The following is a 23380-nucleotide window of genomic DNA, read 5'->3' on the forward strand; positions in this document are numbered from 1 at the left end:
GTGAAGAAGCAATTTTCAAGCCAGGGCTGTGTCCATGGAGGGAGAAAAAGCAAAGCACAACCCCAAAAAAGCATGGAAAAGCATCACTTATCCACCCTTGCCCTGGGGATGCTCTTCCCAGAAACAGGATGGGAGCTGGTTTCCGTAATTGGGGTGTGGGTGGTGGACCAGGGACAAGCTCTGCTGGGAAGGTGAGGAAAGAGCCCCAGGCCTTGAGTTATCCCTTGGCCCAAGCTCCTGAGGTGTTCCCAAGACACGTCTGGGATCCTGCCTGTCTGCCAGAGCCTGTGCTGGGAGCCTCAGCTCTGCAGCACCTTCCCTTAATTACTTTTTTCATTCTAATTAGATCTGAGGGCGGGCTGAGGGGAGCCCTGGTTGCTGAATCCGTGCTCTGAGCACCCATTTTTAACAGGAGGACTCCACCACAGCCACTCACACCCCACCACCCCTCACTAACCCACCCCTTGAAGCCTTTGTGTCTTGCAGTTATCACCTGGGGCTGTTCCCTCCTCACCCATCCCACAGCCCTCGCTGGTTCCTGTCTCTCCCAGCAGGAATTAACACAACCCTCACGTGGCTTCCCCAAAAAATAACACGGAAACGCTCCCAGTCCCCACGCTCCACTCGATTCCAAGGATGCAGCTGCGTTCTCCCTGGACGAGGGCCAGCGGTGAGGAAGTTTCCTCTGCCCGCTCTCCTCCTCCCTGGCTCCTGTAGAAAAGGGTTTGGGGTGTTTGGAGCCCCAACAGCTCCACAAGACCCCCAGGAAACATTCTCCATCCAGGGGAAGCAGCAGAGCCTCTTCCCTGGGGTTTCTTGTGCACTGGAAATCAAGGACTCCCAAGAACGTCCACGTGCTCACCTGCTCCAGCTGAGACCTCCTCCCTCCCTGCCCAGCCCCGCTGCCGGGGATTTACTGTCAATAAAACCACTGCAGAGAGCCACTTCTCATCTGGAAGAAGAGAAGGAGGAGGGGGGAACAACCACTCTCTAAGTGTCCTTCTCCCTTATCCCAGCAGCACATCCTTCTCTGGGCTGCTCTCAGGGTGCTGAGGGAGGGGCAGCATCGCCCGGCAAGGAGCGATGCAGAACGGAGTGGGAAGGGGAGGGCAGAGCTGGTGCCAACTGGGAATGCTAATGCTGCTCTCCCGGCCTCGCAGCCATGTCCCCAAGCTCCAGCAGGGTCATCCCTGAGCCTGGCTCGGGGGTGTCCCTGGCCCCCAGCTCTGTTGCTCCCAGGTGCTCCCGAGCAGGTCCCGCTGTAAAACACAGGGCTCCTGCTCGGGCAGGGGAGAGGATGCTCCAGAAAAGGACCAAACCAAGCGTGCCCAAGTCGTGGGATTTTGGGGGCAGGGTACATGTGCCTCACCCTGCTGTATCCCTGAGTGCCCACGCTCCCGTTTGTGTGGTTCAGGTGGGGACACCGTGCTGGGAAGGCACCTCTGGGCAGAGATGCAGCCTGTGCCTACCCTGGGGTCTGGCTGTCCCTTTCCAACATCACACTAGTAAAGGACATTGAAGCATCCTTTTCCATTTGACTGCAGCCACCTTACTGGGAGCAGTGGGCGGGCTCCTGCTGCAGCCTCCGCACCCAGAGCCGCTGCCGGGGGGCTCAGCTCGGGTGACGAGGGCACCCCGCTCCCCGGGGCACTCACGGGTGCAGCTGGAGGCAGCGGGAGATGTGCTGGCACTGGAGGCAGCGGGGCAGTGCTGTGCAACCCCCCGCTCTGCCCCGGGGAGGAGCAGAGCCCCCGGTGCCTCCTGCCCCGGAGCAGCCCGGGGACAGCGGCAGAAGGCCGGTGCTGGGAGAGGGGCGGCGTGTCCTGAGCAGGGCGAGGGCCCAGCAGGGTCAGTCCCTTCATCGTGACAGGCACCGGCCACAGGCAGCAGAGCAGGGCTGCACGGGGTGAGCCCGGCTGGACACTCGAGGACACGTGTGCCCCATGGCCAGAAAAGGGCTGGAAGCCACGGTTCCCCCCAAAAGGACCAAGCCCGGGGTGTCCCAGCCCCCGCCCGGGCGCGGGGGCCACCACGGGTGAAGCCTGAAGGGCGGGGGAGGCCGCCGCAAGGCAGAGATGGGTCAGGGCTGCGGGATGGGGCCGGGGGGCTCCGGCGGAGCGGGGAGCGAGGAGCCGGAGCATCCCTGGAAGGCGCGGGGGGATGGGAGCGGCACACGCACACGCACACACACATTACCCACATGCACACGGCAGCAGCACCAACAGCCCCTGCCAGCGCCTGCAATCGCTGGAGCGCCGCTCCTGCGCCTCTCCCTCCTCCTCCTCCTCCTCCTCCTCCTCCTTCTCCTCCTCCTCCTCCTCGCTGCCCACCGGCCTGCGGCACCCCTCACCCCTCCGCGGCCTCCGGCCCCACCAGCGCTCAGACAATGACTTCATGCGGATTATGCATCTGAAGAAATCACCAGCTCCCAGATAGCCACAGGGGGAGGTATCCATGTGTTTGGCAGGGAAGCAGCCTCCTGCTCGCCTTCCTTCTCCTCCTCTTATCTCCTCGCACACGGCAGCTGCCTCCTCTCCAGCGATGGTCGCCTGCGGTCCCCCCGCGCGGCGCTGAGCGAGGCCCCGGCGCATCCCCGCTCCCACGCTTGCACCAAGGTACCACCGAGGCTATTTTTATTCCCCCCCTTCTTTTCCGGTTCACCCGCCGCTGCCGGGCTCGGTGCCTCAGCACCCTCGGTGCCCGCACATCTCCCGCTCCCTCCCGTGTTCCCAGCCCCGGCTCCCTCGGCGCAGCGGCAGCACCACCAGTCCAGCTCCAGCCACGGCCGCCGGCCCTGATTCCAGGTTCGCATCCTTCATTCCTTCATCTGCTTGTCGATGCGACAGTGCCATTTGTGGGAGGTGGAGGGGGAGCGGGGCAGGTGGGAGGGGAGGGGGAGATAAGGTGATGGGGGGGTGGGCACAGCACCCCAGTCCTGCCGTGGGATGGGGAGGGCAGGGAGGAGGTGGGAGGGGGGGAAATGCAAGAGGCTGCATCCAAATAAATGTATTTATGTATATATGTATATATGCATGTCTCTGTGTGTGTGTATATATATATATATGTGGAGGCTTGGGGGCAAGAGCAGGGCACAGCAAAGCATCTGCCCCTGGCGGGCGCTGCCGGGCATGTCCCTGCCCGGGGCCGCCGTGGGCTGGGCACCCATGGCACCCACGAGGCACCCACGGGCTCCCTTCTCAGCAGAGTGGCCACCCCGGGGTGCTGGCACTGACCATGATGGACCTGAAAGTGGACGAGGAGGAGGTGGACAGCGGGCAGCCGGTGAGCATCCAGGCCTTCGCCAGCAGCTCCACCCTGCACGGGCTCTCGCACATCTTCTCGTACGAGCGGCTGTCGCTGAAGCGCGTGGTCTGGGCACTTTGCTTCCTGGGCTCGCTGGCGCTGCTCGCCCTCGTCTGCACCAACCGCATCCAGTACTACTTCCTGTACCCCCACGTCACCAAGCTGGACGAGGTGGCGGCCACCAGGCTCACCTTCCCCGCCGTCACCTTCTGCAACCTCAACGAGTTTCGGTTCAGCCGAGTGACCAAGAATGACCTGTACCACGCCGGCGAGCTCCTGGCCTTGCTCAATAACAGGTGGGTGCCGGTAACTTGAGATGGCCCCAGGTGACATCTCAGTCAGTCTGGATGCAGCCAAGAGCCACCAGGTCCTGCTGATGCTCCTGGGCATGTGGCTCCCGCGCTGGGCTGCCCCAGATGGCTCCAGCGCACACAGCTCCCATCCCCAGTGTGCAGCACATGCAGCAAGGCCAGGGCCACACGGGCTGATCCAGCACACCTGGCTCCAGGGCTGTGTCTGGGTGCCATCCCATGCAGCGAGGCCAGGGGTGCCAGCAGGTGAAGCCACTGACCCACACCCCAGCATGGTGCCATTCCTTGGGCTGTGGAAGCCCCTCACCCGTGGCTGTGGTGGCTCCTTGGTGTTGCCATGCCGCTGCCAAGAGCCTGGTGCACTCCCTGCCCATGCCAATGCCAAGGGGCTTCACTGCTGTCCCCATTCCTGCCCCAGGGAGGGGTTTTCAGGCATGACAGCAGAGCTGAGACCCAGCCCATTCAACCCCTGTCCCAGCAAGGCCACCACCTCACCAGGACACCACCAAAGGCACAGGGCAGGTGGCTGGGGGGGTCTCAACCAGGGCTGGTGCTGCTGGACCAGCCGTGGGACAAGTGGGATGGGTTTGGAAGGTGGCCACTGCCGAGCTTCTCCTCATCCATCCTTCTGCCATCTTTCATGTGCCTCTGGTCCCCTTTGTGCTGTTGGATGCTCTGGAAATGCCACGTGCAAGGTGTGGCTGTGCTGAGCCCATGCCAGGGTTGCTCCTGGGAACTCCAAGTGGCCTTTGCCAGTGGGAGCAGCCACCACAGCCGGGCCTGAGCCTCTCCCTGCTCTTTCCCCCAAGATACGAGATCCCAGACATCCAGACAGCCGATGAGAAGCAGCTGGAAATCCTGCAGGACAAGGCCAACTTCCGAAACTTCAAGCCCAAACCTTTCAACATGCTGGAGTTTTATGACCGGGCTGGCCACGACATCAGGGAGATGCTGCTGTCCTGCTTCTTCCGTGGGGAGCAATGCACCCCCGAAGACTTCAAAGTGGTGAGTGACCTGTGGGCCCTGCCCAGTGCCACCTTTCCCCCATGCAAGGAGGGTGTTTGCCCACCTGTAGCTGCTCCTGCCTCCTCCCAGCTCGGAAGGGACCGGCTGCCCCGTCACTAAGGGGGTACCGTTGGGGTTTGGAGGCCCAGGCTGTCCCCAGGAGCACGTGTGGCTCCGTACAGCCCCGTGGGCTGCTCCCACGTGGGCACAGCTCCCCGGGATCATTTGGGCTCTGCAAAGCAGGGTTGTGCCGGGCTGGAAGCTGCCATGGTGAGCGGGCTCCAGTGGAGAAGCAGGGAGAGCACGGATGGCCGAATCCCTTGGTAACACAGGTCCCAGTGGCCCCGTGCTGCGCCCTGCCATGGAGGTTGTTCTTGTGCTGGTGGATCCAGCACACAATAAAGCCTTTATCCCTGCTCTGCCTGGCCCCATCCAGCTGGGAACGGAACAGTGCCGGCTATTCGGGTGCTGCCTAATCAATTTGGCAGCCGTGGCGGCTGCTCCCGAGCAGCTCCGGCGTGGAGCCCGTGTCCCTGCGCTGTCACCAGCCCAGGGGTGTCCCCCTCGTGTCCCACGCTGAGCACGGCTGGGTGCGTGCAGAGCCCTGTCCTGGTGCAGTTCGGGTGATTTTAACCATTGGCATTAAATTCCCATCATGGGCTCTTTCCACGAGCAGGTGTCTGTTGTCAGCCATGAGGCGTTTATTTGTTAAATGGAGGCACGTTGCAGCCCGGAGGGGGCTGGATCCCCTCCAGCAGGGCCGGCAGCAGGGCCAGCTCCAGCCCATGCCTGGTCCCGATGCTGGCTCCTGCCAGGGCAGGGTCGTGTTTTCTGCACCAAACCATCCTCAGGGACCTTCATCCCTGCTCCCTCCCTCCACCTCTTGGGTTCCAAATCCCTGTGTTCTGCATCCCCTTCAACCGGCAAAAGCCAAACAGACTCGCAGCTGGTTTGTTGTTCCTGCCTGGATTGTTCCTTGCAAGCAGGTTGGGATGATTTAGTGGATTTGATTAGAGGAAGCTGGCTCTCTGCTGCATCTCTGTTGCTCCTTGGGGCCTGGCACAGGGAGGTCTGTGTGGTGGGGCTGGGATGGGGTCCTGGCACTCTCAGAGGCTTGTAGGGGATTGTCTCAGCAGCAAATTCCTGCTGCCTTGCTGCTCCCTGCACGGGCTGAGCCGAGCTCGGTGCTGCTCTGGGCCTGGTGGCCCCGGCTGGGCTGGGGGTGCTGGGGAGCAGCTCCTGGGCTTGCACCATCAGCCCACGCTGCCCTGGTGGGACCCCACCTTCCCTCACTGGGGCTGGATCCCCTCTGCACTCTGGGAAGCCCCTTCGGTGTCCAGGGACCCTTCTGCATCCAGGGCTGGCCCCGTTCTCTCACCGATCCAGAGGGATCTGCCAGGGGGATTTTGGGGGCTGCCCAGACCCCACAGCCTGGAGCAGATGGGACAACCAGGGGGTGATGGGGACACCCTGGAGGTCCGTGGGGCCAGCCGGGGGTCCGTGGGGCCAGCCGAGGATCAATGGGGCCAGCCGGGGGTCCCGGGGCCGGCCGGGGGTCCCGGGGCCGGCCGGGGGCGATGCTGATGGCCGGCACAGGAGCGGCGGCAGCGCCGGGCCCGACACGCCGCGGTGCCGCCTTATCTGTCCCCGGCAGAAGGGAGGGCTCGGGGCAGCCGCGGCGAATGCAAATGAGGGGCTGCCGGAGCCGAAATACCTGGGGTGACACGAGGCAGCGGAGGAGCCGCCTCCTGCCGGGTCCCCCGCCGGGCTGGGGGAGCAGCGGTACCGGTGCAGGGACCCCCCCGTGCTGGGGGCACTGCCCGTGTGCCCCCCAAAGCACCCACCCGGAGCAGCCCAGGGGGCTGTGGGCTGGTCTCCCCCCCAGGTCAGCTCACAGCATCACCTGCAGCCAGGACAGGGTCCCCCGGCACAGGGGGCTTGTGCTGGGTGCTGTGGAAAGGCCCATCCTGGGATGATTTGAGCTCTTCCCACCTCCTCCCTCATCCTACATCATCATCAGCCACATCGGGGGTCCTGGCATTGCTCATGCCCCTCCATGTCCTCCCCAAGCTGTGTGTAGAGTACAGGGATGCCCCAGGGGAGCTGAGCAGGCTCAGACTCATCCCAAATTGCAGAGTGAACCCTCTAAAGAGCCCAGGGGGGACAATTGGCCCACCCCAGCTCTGCCCTGGCTCCTCACAGCCCCTCCAGCACCAGGGCAAGTCTTGATGCCCCTCAGGACATGGCACTGAGGGACATGGGCTGAGGTTTCCCCGTCCCCAGGGCTGTGCCCAGAGCCCCACACAGGGATGGGACAGGCAGGGGACAGACACATTTTTCTTTGCAGGAGGGGCTCACCCTCACTGTCGCCCCGTTTCAGGGCCACGCTCCCTGGTACCCTCATTAGCAGCACAGATCAATGTTTCACTCTTCCTACTTCATTATTTATGAGCTGGAGTCCTCCCTCCCCTGCGGGAGCTCTCAGCCCCCCTTGGCTCCCTGCTCCTTCCTCCCCTCACCCCGAGGTTCCCCCGGGGCCTCGCACGCCTCACCCAGCAAGGGAGAGGCCCCCTCTCTGGGCTCTAAATCCCAGGGAAAAGGAGAAACGCAGGGGATGAGCTTCCTCTCCACACCCCAGGATGGGAATTGTGGTGCCCCGTGCTTGGGAAGCCCCTTTTGGTGGTCAGTGCATCCAGGGGGGGCAGGAGTGGCTGTGCCCGGGGTGTCACAATGTGAATTTACAGCTTTGCCTTCTCACACCCTGTGAACCCACTCCAGGGAGAGCCCCATCCCTGTCCTGCTCTGGGGCACGGTGGCTGAGACCAGAGCCCTGGGCAGCGTGCATGGGACAGCCTGGATAAGCTGGAGAGGATTAAGACCTCTGGACCGTATCCATGAGGCTCCAGGGCTGAGCTGGAACTAGGGAGAATTGAGTTTGACGTGGAGATCATGCCGCTGCCTTTTGCATTGGATTCTGCATCCTCTGCCCTGGAAACACCGGGTGCACAGAGCCAGAGCCAGGGAGGGAGCTGGAAGGGTCTGCGGCAGTCCCTGCAAACCCCAACCACACTCCTCCTCTCCTCCTTCCTCCCATCTCCGGGGCAGAGCAGGAGCTCCCGTGATGGAGAACAGATCCTGTTCCCCACAGCACCCCACTGCTCCTGCTGGGCCTCCCCACCCTCCTCCTGACCCCACTGCACCTTGCTGAACCCTACTAGACATCTCCAGATCCTTCTGCACCCCTCAGACTCTGCTAAACCCCAGTGTGTGCCCCTCTGCACCCCCAAAATCCTTCTGCACCCCTGGGCTCCCTGCTCAGCCCAAGCCCAGCTCGCTCCAGCTGGGGGGTGTTGGAGCTCTGCTCCTGCCACCCCAGGAACATGGTGGCTTCTTCCCCTGAAAAAACCCCTTGTGTGGGTCAAACCTGCCCTGCTGGTGGGCGCTGGGGTGTCCTGCAGCCCCTGTGGGATCTCAGAGGGGTGGGCACAGTAGGGCACACTCAGGGGTGCTCAGCCGGGGGTGCTGCTGCTCCCCTGCTCCCCCTGGCTCTCAGCCCCGCGGGATCCAGGCCCCAGCCCCTACCCCAAATGCAGCCCTGGCCCCCCGTGGCCCCCCACGGCAGTCACAAGGCCGGAGCCCCGCGGCGAGCGGAGCTCCCCCGCCGCGCAGCGTTAGTGGATAATCACGGAGCCGGAGTGAGAAGCATCTCCAACACAGCTGGAGAGACCGGGCGCGGGAATTACTGATACCCAGACATTTCCTGGAGCTTTTGACAGTTAATAAACAAACCGCATGGGTCCATCTGGCTCTGGAAAAACAACTTGGGGACAGCGTGTGGGCACCAGGCATGGCCACCGGCCCCAGACGGTCCCGTCCTGGTCTGGGGCTTGTTCCCAGCAGCATTCCGAGCCCCAGCAGATCCCACCACGGTCCCCAACGGAGCCAGTGCATTTACAAATTCTGTAAGACATTCGAGTGATTTATGCAAATCACTTTTTAAAGCGGCACACAGGCTCCTAAATAACTTAGAAGCGTTGGAAACTGCTGGCACGTATCCGTTGTTTCTGGGCACTGATTCACCTCAGGCATCCCGGTGGTGTCCCCAGGGGCCCTGCTGAGCATCCTCACCTGGATCATTGGCAAACTTCGCCCAGGCTCTTCCCCACATCGGCCTCTCTCCGCGGCCGAGCAGCAGCAGGGTTTGAGCCCCGAGGCTGCCCCGTTTTCCAGACGAATGAAGCAAAGCCAGCGGGACACGGGCGAGATAATCGGAGGTGACGGAGCAGAGGAGCCGCCACGCACGGGACCACAGCCGTTTGCTGGTGGTGACTCGGCTCTCCCGGGAAGTGCAGCGGGTTGGGAGTGCCCCAGCTCCGTTGTCTGCTCGGCAGCTCAGAGATTTTCCTGTATCACTGTATTCTGCTCAAAGCAAATCATCCGGAAAGCAGCCGTGAGCTGTTTCACCCTCGGGCAGGGAGCAGAGACACTCAGGCGTTGCTCCTCAGCTGCCTCCTCGTCCCAGCTTCACCCAAGCATTCCCAGACCTGCTCAGGCAGAACAGGGGAGCTCTGGGCTGTGGCTTTGCTCACCCCACACTGACACGAAGGTGGACAGGACTCTCGTGGGAAGCCGGCTGCTCTTCACTCTCCCTCTGCGGCAGGACAGCGACAGCACGGCCCGGCACTGTGGGACCAGCTCCACTGAGCCCACCACGACTGATCTTGGCCAAGATGGGGCAGAAGAGGATCAGGAACAAGACAGATGAGAACACAGTGGCACGGTGAGAGGCCACCACGTGCCTGCACCCCACAGCTACTTCATTAGAGCTGTGAATGGCACATCCAGCACCTGAAACTCAGAGCTCTGGAGAGCGGTGGGATTAGAGGAGAAGGACTTGTGGGATCAGGGTCAGGTTCAGGCAGTGTCATTTAGTCCCTGGCTCTGCCCAGAGGCCATGCCCAGCCCCAGCAGCTCCCCTTGCACAGAGGGGTCACACACCCCCAAAGCTCTGCATGCACCTGGAGGGGTCACACTCACAAAAAAACACCTTGCACAGTTGGAGATGTCACACCCCAAAGCACTTTGCACACCCAGAGGTGTCACACACAGCTGGAGGCACCACACACATCCAGAGGTGTCGTGCCAAGAGCTCAGAGCATCTCAGCTTCACCTCTGGCCAATCCTGTTCCTCTTGCAATGCCTTTGCACATAAAGACTCATTAACAAATGAATTATTAATGATTATTAATAAGCTGTAATGGCATTTGTGGCTGCTGGAGGAGATGAGGAGGCTTTCGAGTGGTATCCGACCTCAATAGAGGTGAGGATTTCACAGATGAGGACAGGGCATGTGTGACCCCAGGGATCCAAGGCTGAAAGCACAGCCCTGGACAGCAGCAGCAGATGAGGGGTTCCAAGCTGTTCCCCTCAGCCTCCCTTTGGTGTTTTTCCCAGCCCCAGGCTGGGCAATCGCAAGGGGCTCTCTGAGGGTTCCAAAGAACCTGCCCAGGAACCTCCTGGTGCCATTTTCCCTCTCTCCCTGATAGCAAGTAGGGAGAAGCCAGGCTAGAGGGGACAGATCCCCTGAGCCTCGGGAGCCACAGATCTCCACAGGGAGACCAGGAAATTAACCGTCTCATGGCTTTTTTGCCGCAGTTTAATATCTTTGGCTGTTTAGAGCCACCTGTGTTTTATCGCCTGTGGAGCTTGGCCGGGGCTCCCAAGGCAGCACTGCAATTCCTGCTCCAGCCAGGGTTCAAGGAGCTCCTCACTGGCTCTTATTTATTTATACAGCCCTGACACTTGGATATTATAACCAATTATTTATTTTTGGAGGGTTTTTTCTGTGTGGAGGGCTTGCTGTGTTTGCATCCAGGCTCTCAGCCCAAGGACGGAGCTGTGGCAGGGTGTTCCCACCCACTCTGTGATTTATCAGGGATTTTAAACCCCTGCTCTCCTGGCAGGGACAGGGAGACCTTTCCAGAGCCACCACATGCCAGGGCTGTGTGACTGCTCTGCTTGGATTAGATTAGATTTGAAAAGCGTGATACGTGCAGAGCCGGAGCGAGCGAGCACAGCAAGGAAACCAGACCGGAACACCGTGGGCTTTTCCCCCCTCCGATAAAACCGCCGGCTCGGATCTGCCTGCATGAACTGGCTGAGCGATTGTGAAGGATGTCGGAAAAAATCACAACCTGCTTACGGGTGATTCGCGATCGGCAGGAAACGCGGGAAGGCGTTGGGATCAGGGTCGGCGGGAATAATCCTGGATGCCGGGATTTAGCGAGACCTCGGCAGCACCCTCCGCGTCCCGGCGGAGTCCTGGTGACCCCTGCACGGCACAGAGGGACACTGCCAGCGGGGAAATCACCGGGAAGCTCTCAGCACTACAAACAGGTTCAATTATAGGAGCGTAAACAGATCCTGGGGAGGAGGATGCGGCGGCTGCGGAGCCGTCACGGCGGATCACAGCCAAGGCTCCAGGGACAAGCTGGACTGCTCATGGAGCTGCGGGGGGGTCCCGGCTGAGCCCCCCTAAACCCCGGGCCAGCGCGGCTGCAGGTGGCCTCAGTGCCCGGGGCAGCAGCACCGGCACCCGGCAGGGCTGGCTGGGAAGAGCTTGCCCAGGAAAGCTTTGAAAGATTAATAGAGTTTAAATGGAAGCGTTTGGAGAGGAGATAAGGCTCATCTGATATGAAATCATATGGAACAACGGGATCCAGGGAGGCCCTGGCTCTATAATGAAGTCCACTTAGCACATTACTCACCATAATGTGCTTTTTATTAAAGTCCTGTGCTGCAGGTGCTGAGTCTGCAGCTGGGAACACGGGGCTGGAATGGCACAGGCACCTGGAGTACCGGACCCCGCCACCAGAAGCAGCCGGGATGCGGCGTGAAAAAGGCACCTCCGGCTTCCCGTTTCCCATCCCATTTGATCCAGGGATGCGACTCTGGCATCACCCAGCGCCGCGGCATCACCGGGGCCCGCGGCTGGGGCTGGTGGGCCTGCAGGGACGGGGTGGAGAGGAGGCGGAGGTGGGGAATAATACAGAAGGAAAAACTCCTTTTTAATCATCAATTTTTCTGCATTAGAATGTGACATGCTAATCCACTGTGAAGCGTCTAATCTGGGGGATAAAGGGCCGGATAACACAAGCTGCGCCCGGCTTGGCTGGCGGAGCGAGCCGAGGCAAGGTGGCAGCATCTGATAAGGGATGCAGGATTAGTCCCGGCACAGATCCCGCCTGCCCGGGCAATCCCACCTTTCTCGGCTGCCTCTGCTCTGTCTCTCGCCAGGGTCAGGGAGGGATCTGCAGCCCTGGAGCCGTCCCAGAGCGGCTCATCCTGCCCGGAGCGGCGGTGGCAGCGCTGCCGGTGCCTCCACCACCATCTTGGCAGCTGTGGGAGCTGCAAAGCACATCCCTGGGCCAAGACACGTGGAAAACCTCTTTTTTCTCCCTTTGGATTCGCACACCCGCGTGCGTGGTGGGATCGGGACACGCGTGCGTGGTGGGATCGGGACAACCCAGCCGTGGGGTCTCCTTCTGCCCCAAATGTCCAGCCCCACGCGCTGCTTTGGCTGCCTCATCCCACCCCTCATCCCATCCCTTCCTAGCAGCCAGCTCCGACCTCCGGGCGCCCCCAGGGATGACGTGGGCAGCCCAGTCCCGGCTCAGCCAGTCTTTGGCAGGGACGGGCAGTGCCCGTCACAAAACCGAGCGGGTCCAGCTCCCGGGGCGCTTTCGGCGACAGCCTCCCCGGGGCTCGGAGACCTGGGATAACAGAGCTTGCAATGTTGTTTTCTCCTCGCCTCCTCGGGGATTGGTTTATCTCTATGAATAACTCCATCCCGGCTTTGATCTCCTCTGCCATTAAAGCGTGACAGGCTGTGAAATGTGCTGTTGCTGCCGTCAAATCCCGCTCCCGCTTCCCCCCCGCCGCCTCCGTGCTCCCCCGCTCCGGGAAACCTCCTTTCCCAGGCCCGTGAGGAGCCGCAGAGCAGCGAGCGGGGCCGAACCGCCCCGGGACAGTGGCCAAGCACTGTGCTGGAGGCAGGAAAAAACCATCTCCTCCTCCCATCCCACACCCTCACTGGGGTGGGGCGGAGGGCACGGAGCATCCCCGCTCCCAGCGCCGGCTCGGGTGTGGCGGCATCACCCCAGCGCCCGCCACGGGGGCTGATGTCACGGCTAATTATAGCATCCCCCGTCCCTCGCCCCCGCCAAAGCTTTACCTGAGAGAGGGTAAAAATAACTCCCGGCGAGGGAGGAGCTGGAACGAGCCCAAGGACTCCTCCAGCATCTCCAAAACTTGCACAAACCAGGACGGCACCCCCCTGCCTGCAACACACGGGCGCACTTTGTCCCCAAGCTGGGGGTCAGGACGCGCTCTCCTTGGCTGGTGCCACCGTGCTCCAGGCTGCGGCCGTCCCCGGTCACCTTCACCCGGCTCGGGTGTCGGCGCTGGGACAGGTGGCGGTAACCGGAGCCGGGCCCTGCTGCTGGGAACCAGCCCCGGCGCACCCCGCGAGCTGTTTAAGCCGAGCGAAGCAGGTTAATGGCCCCAGTCGATGATGGAATGTTTTCATTACAGCATCTCTCTCCCTCTCCCTGCTGCAATTGCTCCCAAGAAGACACATTAAACCTCCCCGCGCCGAGGGGGCGGATCCGCCCCTCGCTCGCACCGTCAGGGACTGCCAGCTGGCCCCGGGCAGCGCGGCTCACCGGTCCGAGCCCTGCCGGGGCTAAACGACCCCCTCAACCTTCAATTCCTTAATTCCGTTTCCGTTCTCCTCTCGCCCTAACAGCCAAGGCACAGGAACTCTGTGCAGAGCTGGGAGCAGCAGAAATCCCAGCCCACCCCCGGACAGCTCCTACCTGCTCCTCCCTGTCCCGAGCATCCTCCGTGCCAGCCTGTGTGGGATCAGCCCAGTGTGTTCCCAGCCTGTTCCCACAGGGCTGGACCAGCCCAGCCCTTCCAAACCCCCTGCCAGGAGCAGCCCTGATGCTGTTACAGCCCTGCCCTGCAGCTGCAGCTCATCCCCACCAAAGACACAGGGCAACTGTGACCTGGCCCCCATGCTCTGGTAGCTCCCAGCCACCCAATTCACCTTCCTGACTCTCTTTTCTAGGAAGAGCTTTCATCTCTGATTCTCTGAGATGCTCCCAAAAGGTGTGACCTTGATCTTGGCCTGATGAAATTTCATCCCGTGGCTCTGGCGCGAGTCCCCAAGGTCACCCACTCTTTCTCCCAGGTCCCCAAGTGGCATTTGCCAGTGTCCCTCTTACACAATGGCCCTATTGAAGGGAATATTGAGCTCTGGGAGCCCCAGGATGGGACACCCCACTGCCACATCACGGATCATTGCCCCTGGCAGGCATCCCCAGTGCCTGTTCCACTGGCATCACCTGCCCAGGAATCTCAGATAACTGCACTGGTATCAGATCAGATTTATTCTGAGTTCCTGACTGATTTGTTCTCCCAATTTGTGGTGTCCATGTGCGCTGGGATGTGCTCAGGGACCAGGAACCCGCAGGGTGCACAAGGAAGGAGACAGCAGCTGAACTCAGGGCTTGGGGTGAGCTTCTCCCACCCAGGCACCAGCCCAAAGCTCCCATCCAGCCCCTGCACATCCAAGTGCTGCCGGATTTAGATTCTCCCCTGGTGCCGGGATGGGGCTGGAGATTGCTCTGTGGTCTCTGGATGCTTTTATGAAGTGCTGAGTACAGGAAAACAGCAAACCACGAGAAGGGGCTGCACTGCTGCAGAGAGGAGACGCCCATGCTCCCGGCAGCTCCATCCCAGCATCCTGCACCAGAGCTGCTCCCTGGGAGCCTCAGTCCAGCTGGTTCAGCAGCACACGGCCTGGAGCCATTCCTTGGGGGAAGAGGTGGCTTCCTGTGCCCCACTGGAGTCCAAAAGAGGAGGTGACATGCCCAGCACTGACTGGGCTCTGCAGAAAGACTCGCAGCCTGGAGAGCACCCAAATCCTGCCGAGACCAGCCCTGCTCAGAGGAGGACAGACCTCACACCACTGGGAATGTTGGACTTGCTGGATTCACACGTGCACTCGCTGGTGCCCTGTGGCACGGGGGGATGAACCTGCAGAGATGGGCACTGCCAGGGCAGGAGGAGCATCTTAGGAACCTGAGAACACCACAGCATCCTTCCTCCCACCTGGACCAGCACTGAAGCAGAACAGTGTCACGGGCATTTTGGGAAAACCTCTGGCTCCAGCTGGCCTGGGGATGAGTGCAGAGAGCCTGGCATACGGCGGCTCTGGAGACAGCCGGGGACCCAGCAGGGAGGGCTGGGCCTGGCTGGAGCAGCCGCTTGGGCTGCCAGGGCCAGACCACGCAAGGACGGAGGGCACGGCATAGGGATGCAGTGCTGGATACCTGCACACCTGCATGCACTGTGTGCCCCTGGCCTGGCAGCCCTCCGGCCCCCAGGCAGCACTGGGAGCTCCCACGGCGCCTCTGGAGGCGGTGATGTCTCTGCTCTGTCCTGGCAGCCGGAGCCGGCCGGTCCCGGGGGGCCCGGGGAGCCCGGGAACCGCCCCTCGCTCCTCCTCCCCTCCTGCTCCTGATATACCCTCCTGGCTCTGAGCATCCCTCTGCTCCTCTCCCTCACTCCTGCTCGTCTCACTCCTTTTCCCTTCTCCATTTCTCCTCTCTGAACTTGCCCCTTCCCCCTCCCCTGCTCTCCTCAGCCCCTCTCTGCTGAGGAACTGACTGAAGACCCCCAGGCTGGGGCAAGGCACAGGCCAAGACCCCCACACCAGAGCCAGGACCTCCACAATACAGCTGGGACCCCCAGGCTGGGCAATGCCTCTCCAGATATTCTGCACCATCTCCTTCTCCAGTGAGGAAGCACCAGAAGATGCTGCAGCCACTGAGAAGGGAGAAGATGAAGCAGACGAGTTCCTATATGGGCAGGAGGACGACGAAGAGGATGAGGAGGACGCAGGGGCAACCACGGACTTCGTAGCCTTTGCCAGCAGCTGCACCCTGCACGGGCTGAGCCACATCTTCGTGGAAGGCAGCCTGGGCGCCCGGCAGGCGCTGTGGGCGCTGGCCTTCCTCCTCTCCCTCTCCGTCTTCCTCTACCAGGTGGCCGACCGCATCGCCTACTACCTGGAGTACCACCACGTCACGCTGCTCAGCGAGGAGGACAGCCCCGAGATGACCTTCCCTGCCGTCACCTTCTGCAACATCAACCGTGTGCGGCTCTCACAGCTCAGCCACGAGGACTTGCTCTACCTGGCCCCTCTGGTCGACTACGAGCCTGGGATGGAGCTGGGTTTCACCCCCGCCCAGCCGGGCCCCTGGGAGGAGGACGAGCCCCTGAATTTGTATGGGTTTTTTAACCGCACTTGCCACCAGCTGGAGGACATGCTGCTGAGCTGCAGCTACCGCGGCCAGCGCTGCGGCCCCGGGGACTTTGCGCCGGTGAGTAGCCCCAGGGTGGCCCGGCACGGGGAGCAGCTGCGGAGCTGGTCGGTGTCGGATCAGGCACGGCAGGTGATGCTGCCCTTGGAGTTTGCTCAGGGACAGGCTGATATTTCAGCCCTATCTGCTAGAGCTGGGGACGGCACCTGCGGTGGAGCTGCTCTGGTGGGACATGGAGCGTATCCCTGGGGCTGTGCTTGCTGAGGATGTGCCTGGCACCTCCATCCTGGTGCCTGGCACCTCCATCCTGATGCCATCAGGGTTTGTGGGGCACCATGTGGTGCAAGCCCACTGCCCTCACATGCCCCTTGCCCAGGCTGGCAGCACCTCCGTGGTTTTGGGGCCATGCTGGCTGCAGGAGGCGAGAGCTGGAATGGCCGAGGGGAGGGGGCTCCAGGATCCCATCCAGCCCTGTCCTCTGCAGGGGTGGAGGAGGGCTTGGAGGAGGCGCCAGTGCAGGCATCAGGCTAGTGCCACCACCTTGGGGAGCCACAGCTGCTGTGGGCTCTCTGGGGCTGTAAATCTGCAGTGTCTCCTCTGAGTCCATCCCTGTGGGAACATCTCCTCCTCCACCAGGGCCAGGATAGGCAGTTCCAACACTGAGAGATCCTGTGGGCCAGGAGCCCGGGTCAGACCATGCCCAGGCTGGGATGGCTGAGTTTTGGGGCTGGGGATGCTCTCCTGGCTCCGTGCTGTGGCTGCACACAGAGGGGCCTCAGCCCTGTGTCCTCTCCTGCAGGTCTTCACCCGCTATGGGAAGTGCTACACCTTCAATGCAGGGCAGGACGGGAAGCCCCGGCTCATCACCATGAAGGGGGGCACTGGCAACGGCCTGGAGATCATGCTGGACATCCAGCAGGACGAGTACCTGCCAGTATGGGGGGAAACAGGTAACCCACTGCCCCCGCAGACCCACTCAGCCACCAGCAGCTCCTGGGGTGCTGCCCAGCCCCTACTCACCTCCCCAGACCGCAGATCCACATCCCTGAGGCTCCCTTCCCTTCCCTCCTTCCATTTCTCATCACTTCTGGTCTTTTCTTTCCCTTTTCCTCCTTGTCTTTGCTCTTTGCCATGGCAACTTCCCATCGTTTAGACATGCAGCCATCACTTGTTTATAAATAGAGTTAAATCCTTTCCCTGCCACACTCCTGGGTGTGGAGCAGGGGGGTCGGGGTGGGGGGGCCAAGGACATGGTGCAGCAAACAGATGGACAGATGGATGGATACGTGGATGAATGACTTGGCCCAGGGGAAGCGTGGGAGGTAGAAGTTGTGGTCCCTCACACAGCAGGCTTGGCACAGCCCCTCAGAGCAGGGCCAGTGCTGTGCTCACCCCTCTTCTCTCTGTCACAGATGAGACCTCGTTCGAAGCCGGGATCAAGGTGCAGATCCACAGCCAGGACGAGCCCCCTCTGATCGACCAGCTGGGCTTCGGGGTGGCTCCTGGCTTCCAGACCTTTGTGTCCTGCCAGGAGCAGCGGGTAGGAACTGGGCAGGTGTGGGATGTCCCTTCTCACCCTGTGCTGCGGGAGCCTCCTCGCTGTGCCCCTGTCCCCATGCTGGATGGAGGGGAGGACCCCGTCCGGGGGACCAGTGCCACAAGGGTGTCTGTCCCCTGCCACACTGAGGGGGGTTCTCTCCTCACTCCTGGCATCTCTCCCCTTCCAGCTCATCTACCTGCCACCTCCCTGGGGCGACTGCAAGGCCGTGGCGGGCGACTCGGAGTTCTATGACACCTACAGCATCACGGCGTGTCGCATCGACTGCGAGACCCGCTACCTGGTGGAGAACTGCAACTGCCGCATGGTGCACATGCCAGGTGAGCCCCGTGCCTGGCCCGGCCCGGCCCAGCCCTCCGGTGGGGTCCCACCTGGAACACCTGCTCTGTGTCTCCCCAGGCGATGCCCCTTACTGCACCCCGGAGCAGTACAAGGAGTGCGCGGACCCGGCCTTAGGTGAGGCTGCCCGGCCCCGAGGGTGGGACGGAGCTGCGGCCTTGGGTTTCTCCATCTCGCCATCCCCCTCTCTCCCTGCACAGATTTCCTGGTGGAGAAGGACAATGAGTACTGCATCTGTGAGATGCCCTGCAACATGACCCGCTATGGCAAAGAGCTCTCCATGGTCAAGATCCCCAGCAAGGCCTCAGCCAAGTACCTGGCCAAGAAGTACAACAAGTCAGAGCAGTACATCGGGTAAGGCACCACGGCCACGGCAGTTGGGCAGGGTCTGGTCCCTCCATCCCAAACCTCAGCCTGATGCCACTTCTGTCCTGCGCAGGGAGAACATCCTGGTGCTGGATATCTTCTTTGAAGCCCTGAACTACGAGACGATCGAGCAGAAGAAGGCGTACGAGGTGGCGGGTTTGCTGGGTGAGTGTTGGTGGCTGTGGGGAGCCCTGTGACAGAGTCCCCCAGTGAGGTGGCCTCGTGCTGGCCCTGTCACCATGGCCCGTTCCCAAGGCACCGGGATGTGCCGACAGCACAGATGTGGAGCAGGGCACCCCACTGCCATGACCGGGCACCAGTCACAGCGGTGACAAGTTCTGCACTTTCTCTGCTCCCTCTGCCACCCGACTCTGGACTCAGGCCACCCTGATGGTTTCCCTCTCCTCTGCAGGTGACATTGGAGGGCAGATGGGGCTGTTCATTGGGGCCAGCATCCTCACAGTGCTGGAGCTGTTTGACTATGCCTATGAGGTGAGTGTCTCCTCCATCCCAAGGCTGCGCCCATGGGGGATGTGGGGAAGGGCCACCCCTGAGCCCCACGGTGCTGACACATGGCTCTGGCAGGTGATAAAGCACCGGCTGTGCCGGCGGGGCAAGTGCCGCAAGAACCACAAGAGGAACAACACAGACAAGGGCGTCGCGCTGAGCATGGACGACGTGAAGCGCCACGTGAGTGCGGGGCACAGCACAGTCCCCTCCTGCCTGGCCCCTCCTGCAGCTCGGGGGGTGGGAGCCACACTTTTGGGGAGCCCTTGGGAAAGGCAGAGATGCTGTGTGGGGATGGCGCTGGGTCTCTGCAAGGACCTGGATGAAAGCAGCGGTTCCAACATCCCGTTTATCCTGCAGAATCCCTGTGAAAGCATACGGGGACACCCAGCAGGCATGACGTACGCAGCCAACATCCTACCTCACCACCCGGCCCGGGGCACCTTTGAGGATTTCACCTGCTAACCGACGTCTGGATGTACAACCTGAGCTACCAAAGCCCTGCGAGAGCTGCCCTTCTTCCCGCCAGCGCCAGCGGAGAGACACATCTAGGGGGCCTTTGCTCCTCGGCACGGTGGGACACGGACAAGAGCGACGGCCTCGGATTTCGGGGCGGGCAGTGGGGTCGGGCAATGCCAGACCCTGGCGCAGCCCCCGCGGCAGCTGCTCTGCGCCTGCCCTGCTCCTTCAGAGACTCCAGGATGCTCCAGCCCGGCCATCCCGCAGAGCGGGAGCGACACGCACAGTGGGCCAGGGCACGGGCCTGCCCTGGCTCCCCCTTGGCTCCCCTCGGCCTTTTTAACTAAAACCCAGAAGCCAAGAAGAAGCAGCCGTTCGGCCGCAGTCTCCATCCACAGCCCTGTCCGTCTGTCCTCCGTTGTCTCCATGCTCATCCTACTCCAACGTCTTGGCCGTGCCTGCTGGGCCCCCTGTGCCTGGTGGGGGCTCATCGGGGAGCCCCCTCCGTGCCCGGCACAGGGCAGCAGGCTGGGAGTCCCCGGAGAGCCCCTCTGTCCCCTGGGACCGCAGTCCCGGCTCGCCTGGGTGCTCCCGGCACGAAGACGCGGCATCTCCACCAGTCCAGAACGTCTTCCTCAGCCCCTGCCCCGGGATCAGCCCCGGGAGCAGCCCCGGGAGCAGCCCCGGGAGCACCGCAGGGGGCTCAGCTGGGAGGTGCCACCTTGGCTCCAGGGACACCGGGCACTGTCCCTCCCTGCCCACCCCTCCTGGGCTCTGGGCAGCCTGGCCAGCTCCAGCACTGCCCCACGGTCCCTCCCATCTGCAGGGAGCCCTGTGGCCCCAAACCCAGCCATCCTCGGGGAGAAGGGCACAAGAAACTCCTGGCCCCACTTGTCCCCAGCTGGGGACACCCCCTTGGCACCACCGTGGCTGGGCAGGCACCGGAGCCCCAACCCCCCTGGGGCTCACAGGGGGCTCTGGGGCTCCAGCCCTGCTGTGCCCCAAAAGCTGCTGCCCCAGGGGGTTTGGGGTGTCTGTGGGTTCCCAGGGCCTCTGCTGTCCCTCCCTGGCAGAGCCCTGCCCTGGCTGGGGTCCGTGGCCACTGGGTCACTGCCCCCCGGGCCTGTCAGCGCCCACCAGTCCCCTCTGGGGTCCCCGTCTGGCCCCCCAGCCCGTCTCCTAGCCCCCAGGCCAGAGCCCTCCGCGGCCCCAAGTGCTACTTATCTTTAAGAGCTTTTGCAATAAGTCTTTTTAGTAACTTTTTTTTTTCTAAACTGCAATTTTGTTTTTTATTCTTGTCATTTTTATTCTTATTATTTGCTTCCTGACCAAAATTAGGAACTGGGGGTCAGTCCTTTGTATCCAGCAATCACCCAAAGACGACGGGTCGGCCACATCCATAAATTTTCTTATGGATTTCTCCTAATGTTTCATCCCGTTTCATTTATTTATTTTCTTTCTTTCTCTTTCCCATTCAAGCTTTTAAAGATGGGGCTGGGATTTGACCTTGAGGCTCACCTGTTGAAGAAAACGCTTTTTTGTTATGTCATCGGCATTTTATATTTCTTATATATAATATATATGACTATATATATATGTGTACATATATATATATATATCTATATGCATCATGCCAGTGTAGATACCCATCCAGTAGCATTTAGGCCTTGTTCTTGTGCCATTTTTTTTTTTCTGTTACTGATCTCTGAATGCCTTCAAGTGTATAAAGTGTGGAATTCTCTCCGGTATCTGTACTATGTACACACATTTTCATAGGAAGCACAATAAGATGACAGATGCATTGTACATCAATACCTGCTACTCTTAACAACGATGATATAAAGAATGATATAAATGATATAACTCCCCCACACCGAGCCTTTCTCTCTTGCTGAGCTGCTGGAAATGCTCCCCTGAGGAGGCAGGTGGGGACAGCTACATCCCGGGATGGAGGCGAAAGGGAAGGGGAAAAAAAGGGAAAGGGAAGGGGAGGAAAAAGCTTTGGGCCAGATTTCCAGAGCAGAGTGTGCCCTGGGTCAGAGCTGAGGCTGAGCTGAGCCTCCCATTCCTGAGAGCTCCGGTGCCTCATCCAGCTCCAGCCTCGCTGCCTTCCCAAGGAACTCCTCCCAAGGGACACAGGGCTGGAGGAGGGAATGATTCCTGCTCCCAAGCAGGGAAAGGAGAATTAACACTCACAGAGCTCTTAATCCCTGACAGCTCCAGCACCTCTGTAGTTTGGGACCCACCTGAGGTCCGACAAGAGTCGCCAGGTGGAATTTCACCCTGGGAGCACAACCCAAATATAACACACACCTTTTGTCCTAAAAATTTCCAGCTACAAAGAGCAACAGTAAGAACAGAGCAGATCCAACAGTGGGCATCCTAAAAAAGCCCTCAGGACTCCATGGAGACTGAATAATAGGGAGTGGGAGTGGGCAGGGAACGCTGAAATGCCAACGCACACCCACACCCACCCTCCCCCCGGTCCCTTGGCTCCGACCGTGTCCCCTGGCTCCTGGAAATGGCAGAAATGCAGTTTTGCATCTCAACGAGAGCACTCTCACCCCGCTCTGGCGCTTCCCGGCCAGAGCTGGAGCTGCAAAGGCCAGGGGGTGGGATTGGAAGGAGAACCAGGCCAGGAGGGCGTTAATGAACCCGATTAATCACAGCCGAGCCGTGCCCGCGGCAGCCCCGGCTCCGGGAGCTGTGATCCCCGCGGGACCGGCTGGCTGTGCTGCGGGCAGGTCACCCCGTCCATCTGTCACAGCGCGGCTCCGAGGCCTCCGGAGGGCTCGGGGAGGTGTCGGAGCCCCAGGGCCAGCACAGCCCCGCGATTCCCCGGGAGCGCAGCCGGGGCCGGGCAGGTACCGCCGGGACGGGCGGCAAACGCTGCTCTTCGCAGGCACAAGCCTCCAGCGCGTCCATCGGAGCATCGTGGGGCAGCAAGAATGGGCTGGGAACAGCAGCCTGCTGGGGATGCAGGGCGTCAGGCTGTCTGGGCTCTGGGGACGGGCAGTCTGTTCAGGATCTGACGCTGTTTGGGATCCAGGGAGCCTCAGCTTATTTGGGATCTGGGGACCTTCAGCCCGTTGAGGATTCACGGAGCCTCAGCCCATGGAGACACCCAGCCCACTCAGGCTCTGTGGAGATCCCGAGATTCCACCACCTCTCCTCGTGGGCCAGAATTCCCAGTCCCCCTTCGCTGGCTGCCGGGGCAACAGGCGCTGAGGGACAAAGCCACAGCCCCGGTGCTGCTGTCCTGCTGTCCTGCAGCCAAAGCCAGGCTGGCTGGGCACCAAAGTTTCCATGGAGCCACCAGCAGGTGCAGGGGAGGCATTTCTAAAGCTGTTCCACCAAACCCTCGGGGCAGGAGAAAGGAGGAAGGGCACAATGAGGTCACCCCAAGCCTCTCCAGGCTGAACGATCCCAATTCTCCCAGCCTTTCCTCCCAACAGAGCTGCTCCATCCCTCGGATCATCCTGATGCCTCCTCCGGACCCGCTCCAGCAGCTCCACGTCCTCCCTGTGCTGGGACCCCCAGGCTGCAGGCAGCACTCATCACATGATCATCATTAATTTTTTAATTAATACTCGTGTGTGACTGCGCACTTGGCTTTTTCCATGGATTAAGACTGACTGGCTTTGTGTCCCTTTTTTCTCTGAGCAAAGGAAACTGCTTCAGGGAGAAGGAACTTAATGTTAATACTTGCAGAAAGTGGCCTTTAACTCCAACCTCCTGCTCTCTGAGGAACCCCAGGGGAGACAGGAATCCTTTTCTTGGTGCTCTGCCTGAACCTGCACAAACTGGGCCCATTTATGGCCATTTGTTTTTCCCATAAACTTCATCCCTAAGATCCCAGAGGCTGGAAAAAATCACCAACTCCAAACTGTGAGTGATCCCCACCAGAGCACTGAGTGAGCTGTTCCCTGGACATCTCCAGGGATGGCGACTCCACCACCTTCCAGGGCAGCCCCCACACCTTTTCCTTGGAGAAATTCCTCCTGAACGTTACGGCGGGCAGCTCAGGTGAGGGGTGTCACTGCCACACTGCACACCAGAGCCCTCCATCCCTGGCAAAGGCACATCCACCTCCTCCTGAGCACATCCCGGAGCAAGGGAGGCTGCAGCACCAGGGAACCAGG

The 23380-nt window shown here is 61.2% G+C and overlaps 1 protein-coding gene across 3 annotated transcripts; it reads left to right on the plus strand.

Moving 5' to 3' along the window:
- Positions 1-2576: 2576 nt before the first annotated feature.
- On the plus strand, positions 2577-19611 carry ASIC1 (acid sensing ion channel subunit 1; the record flags this gene model as incomplete). 3 transcript variants are annotated; one of them, XM_084223443.1, is made up of 13 exons in its annotated part: positions 2577-2615; positions 2734-2804; positions 3205-3599; positions 4424-4619; positions 16809-16959; positions 17422-17549; positions 17737-17887; positions 17967-18023; positions 18107-18260; positions 18346-18437; positions 18685-18764; positions 18858-18962; positions 19140-19611. In XM_084223443.1, 11 exons carry the CDS (start codon positions 3235-3237, stop codon positions 19242-19244), a joined length of 1584 nt encoding a protein of 527 aa, XP_084079569.1. In that variant the 3' UTR covers positions 19245-19611. The 3 variants fall into 3 exon arrangements, with proteins under 3 accessions (XP_084079569.1, XP_084079570.1, XP_084079568.1); XM_084223444.1 differs by lacking the exon at positions 2577-2615 and having other exon boundaries at positions 2694-2804; positions 3202-3599; XM_084223442.1 differs by lacking the exons at positions 2577-2615; positions 2734-2804; positions 3205-3599; positions 4424-4619 and adding an exon at positions 15446-16069.
- Positions 19612-23380: the final 3769 nt, after the last annotated feature.

Source organism: Fringilla coelebs, assembly GCF_963513975.1.
Source record: "Fringilla coelebs genome assembly, chromosome: 30".
Classification (NCBI taxonomy): Eukaryota; Metazoa; Chordata; class Aves; order Passeriformes; family Fringillidae; genus Fringilla; species Fringilla coelebs.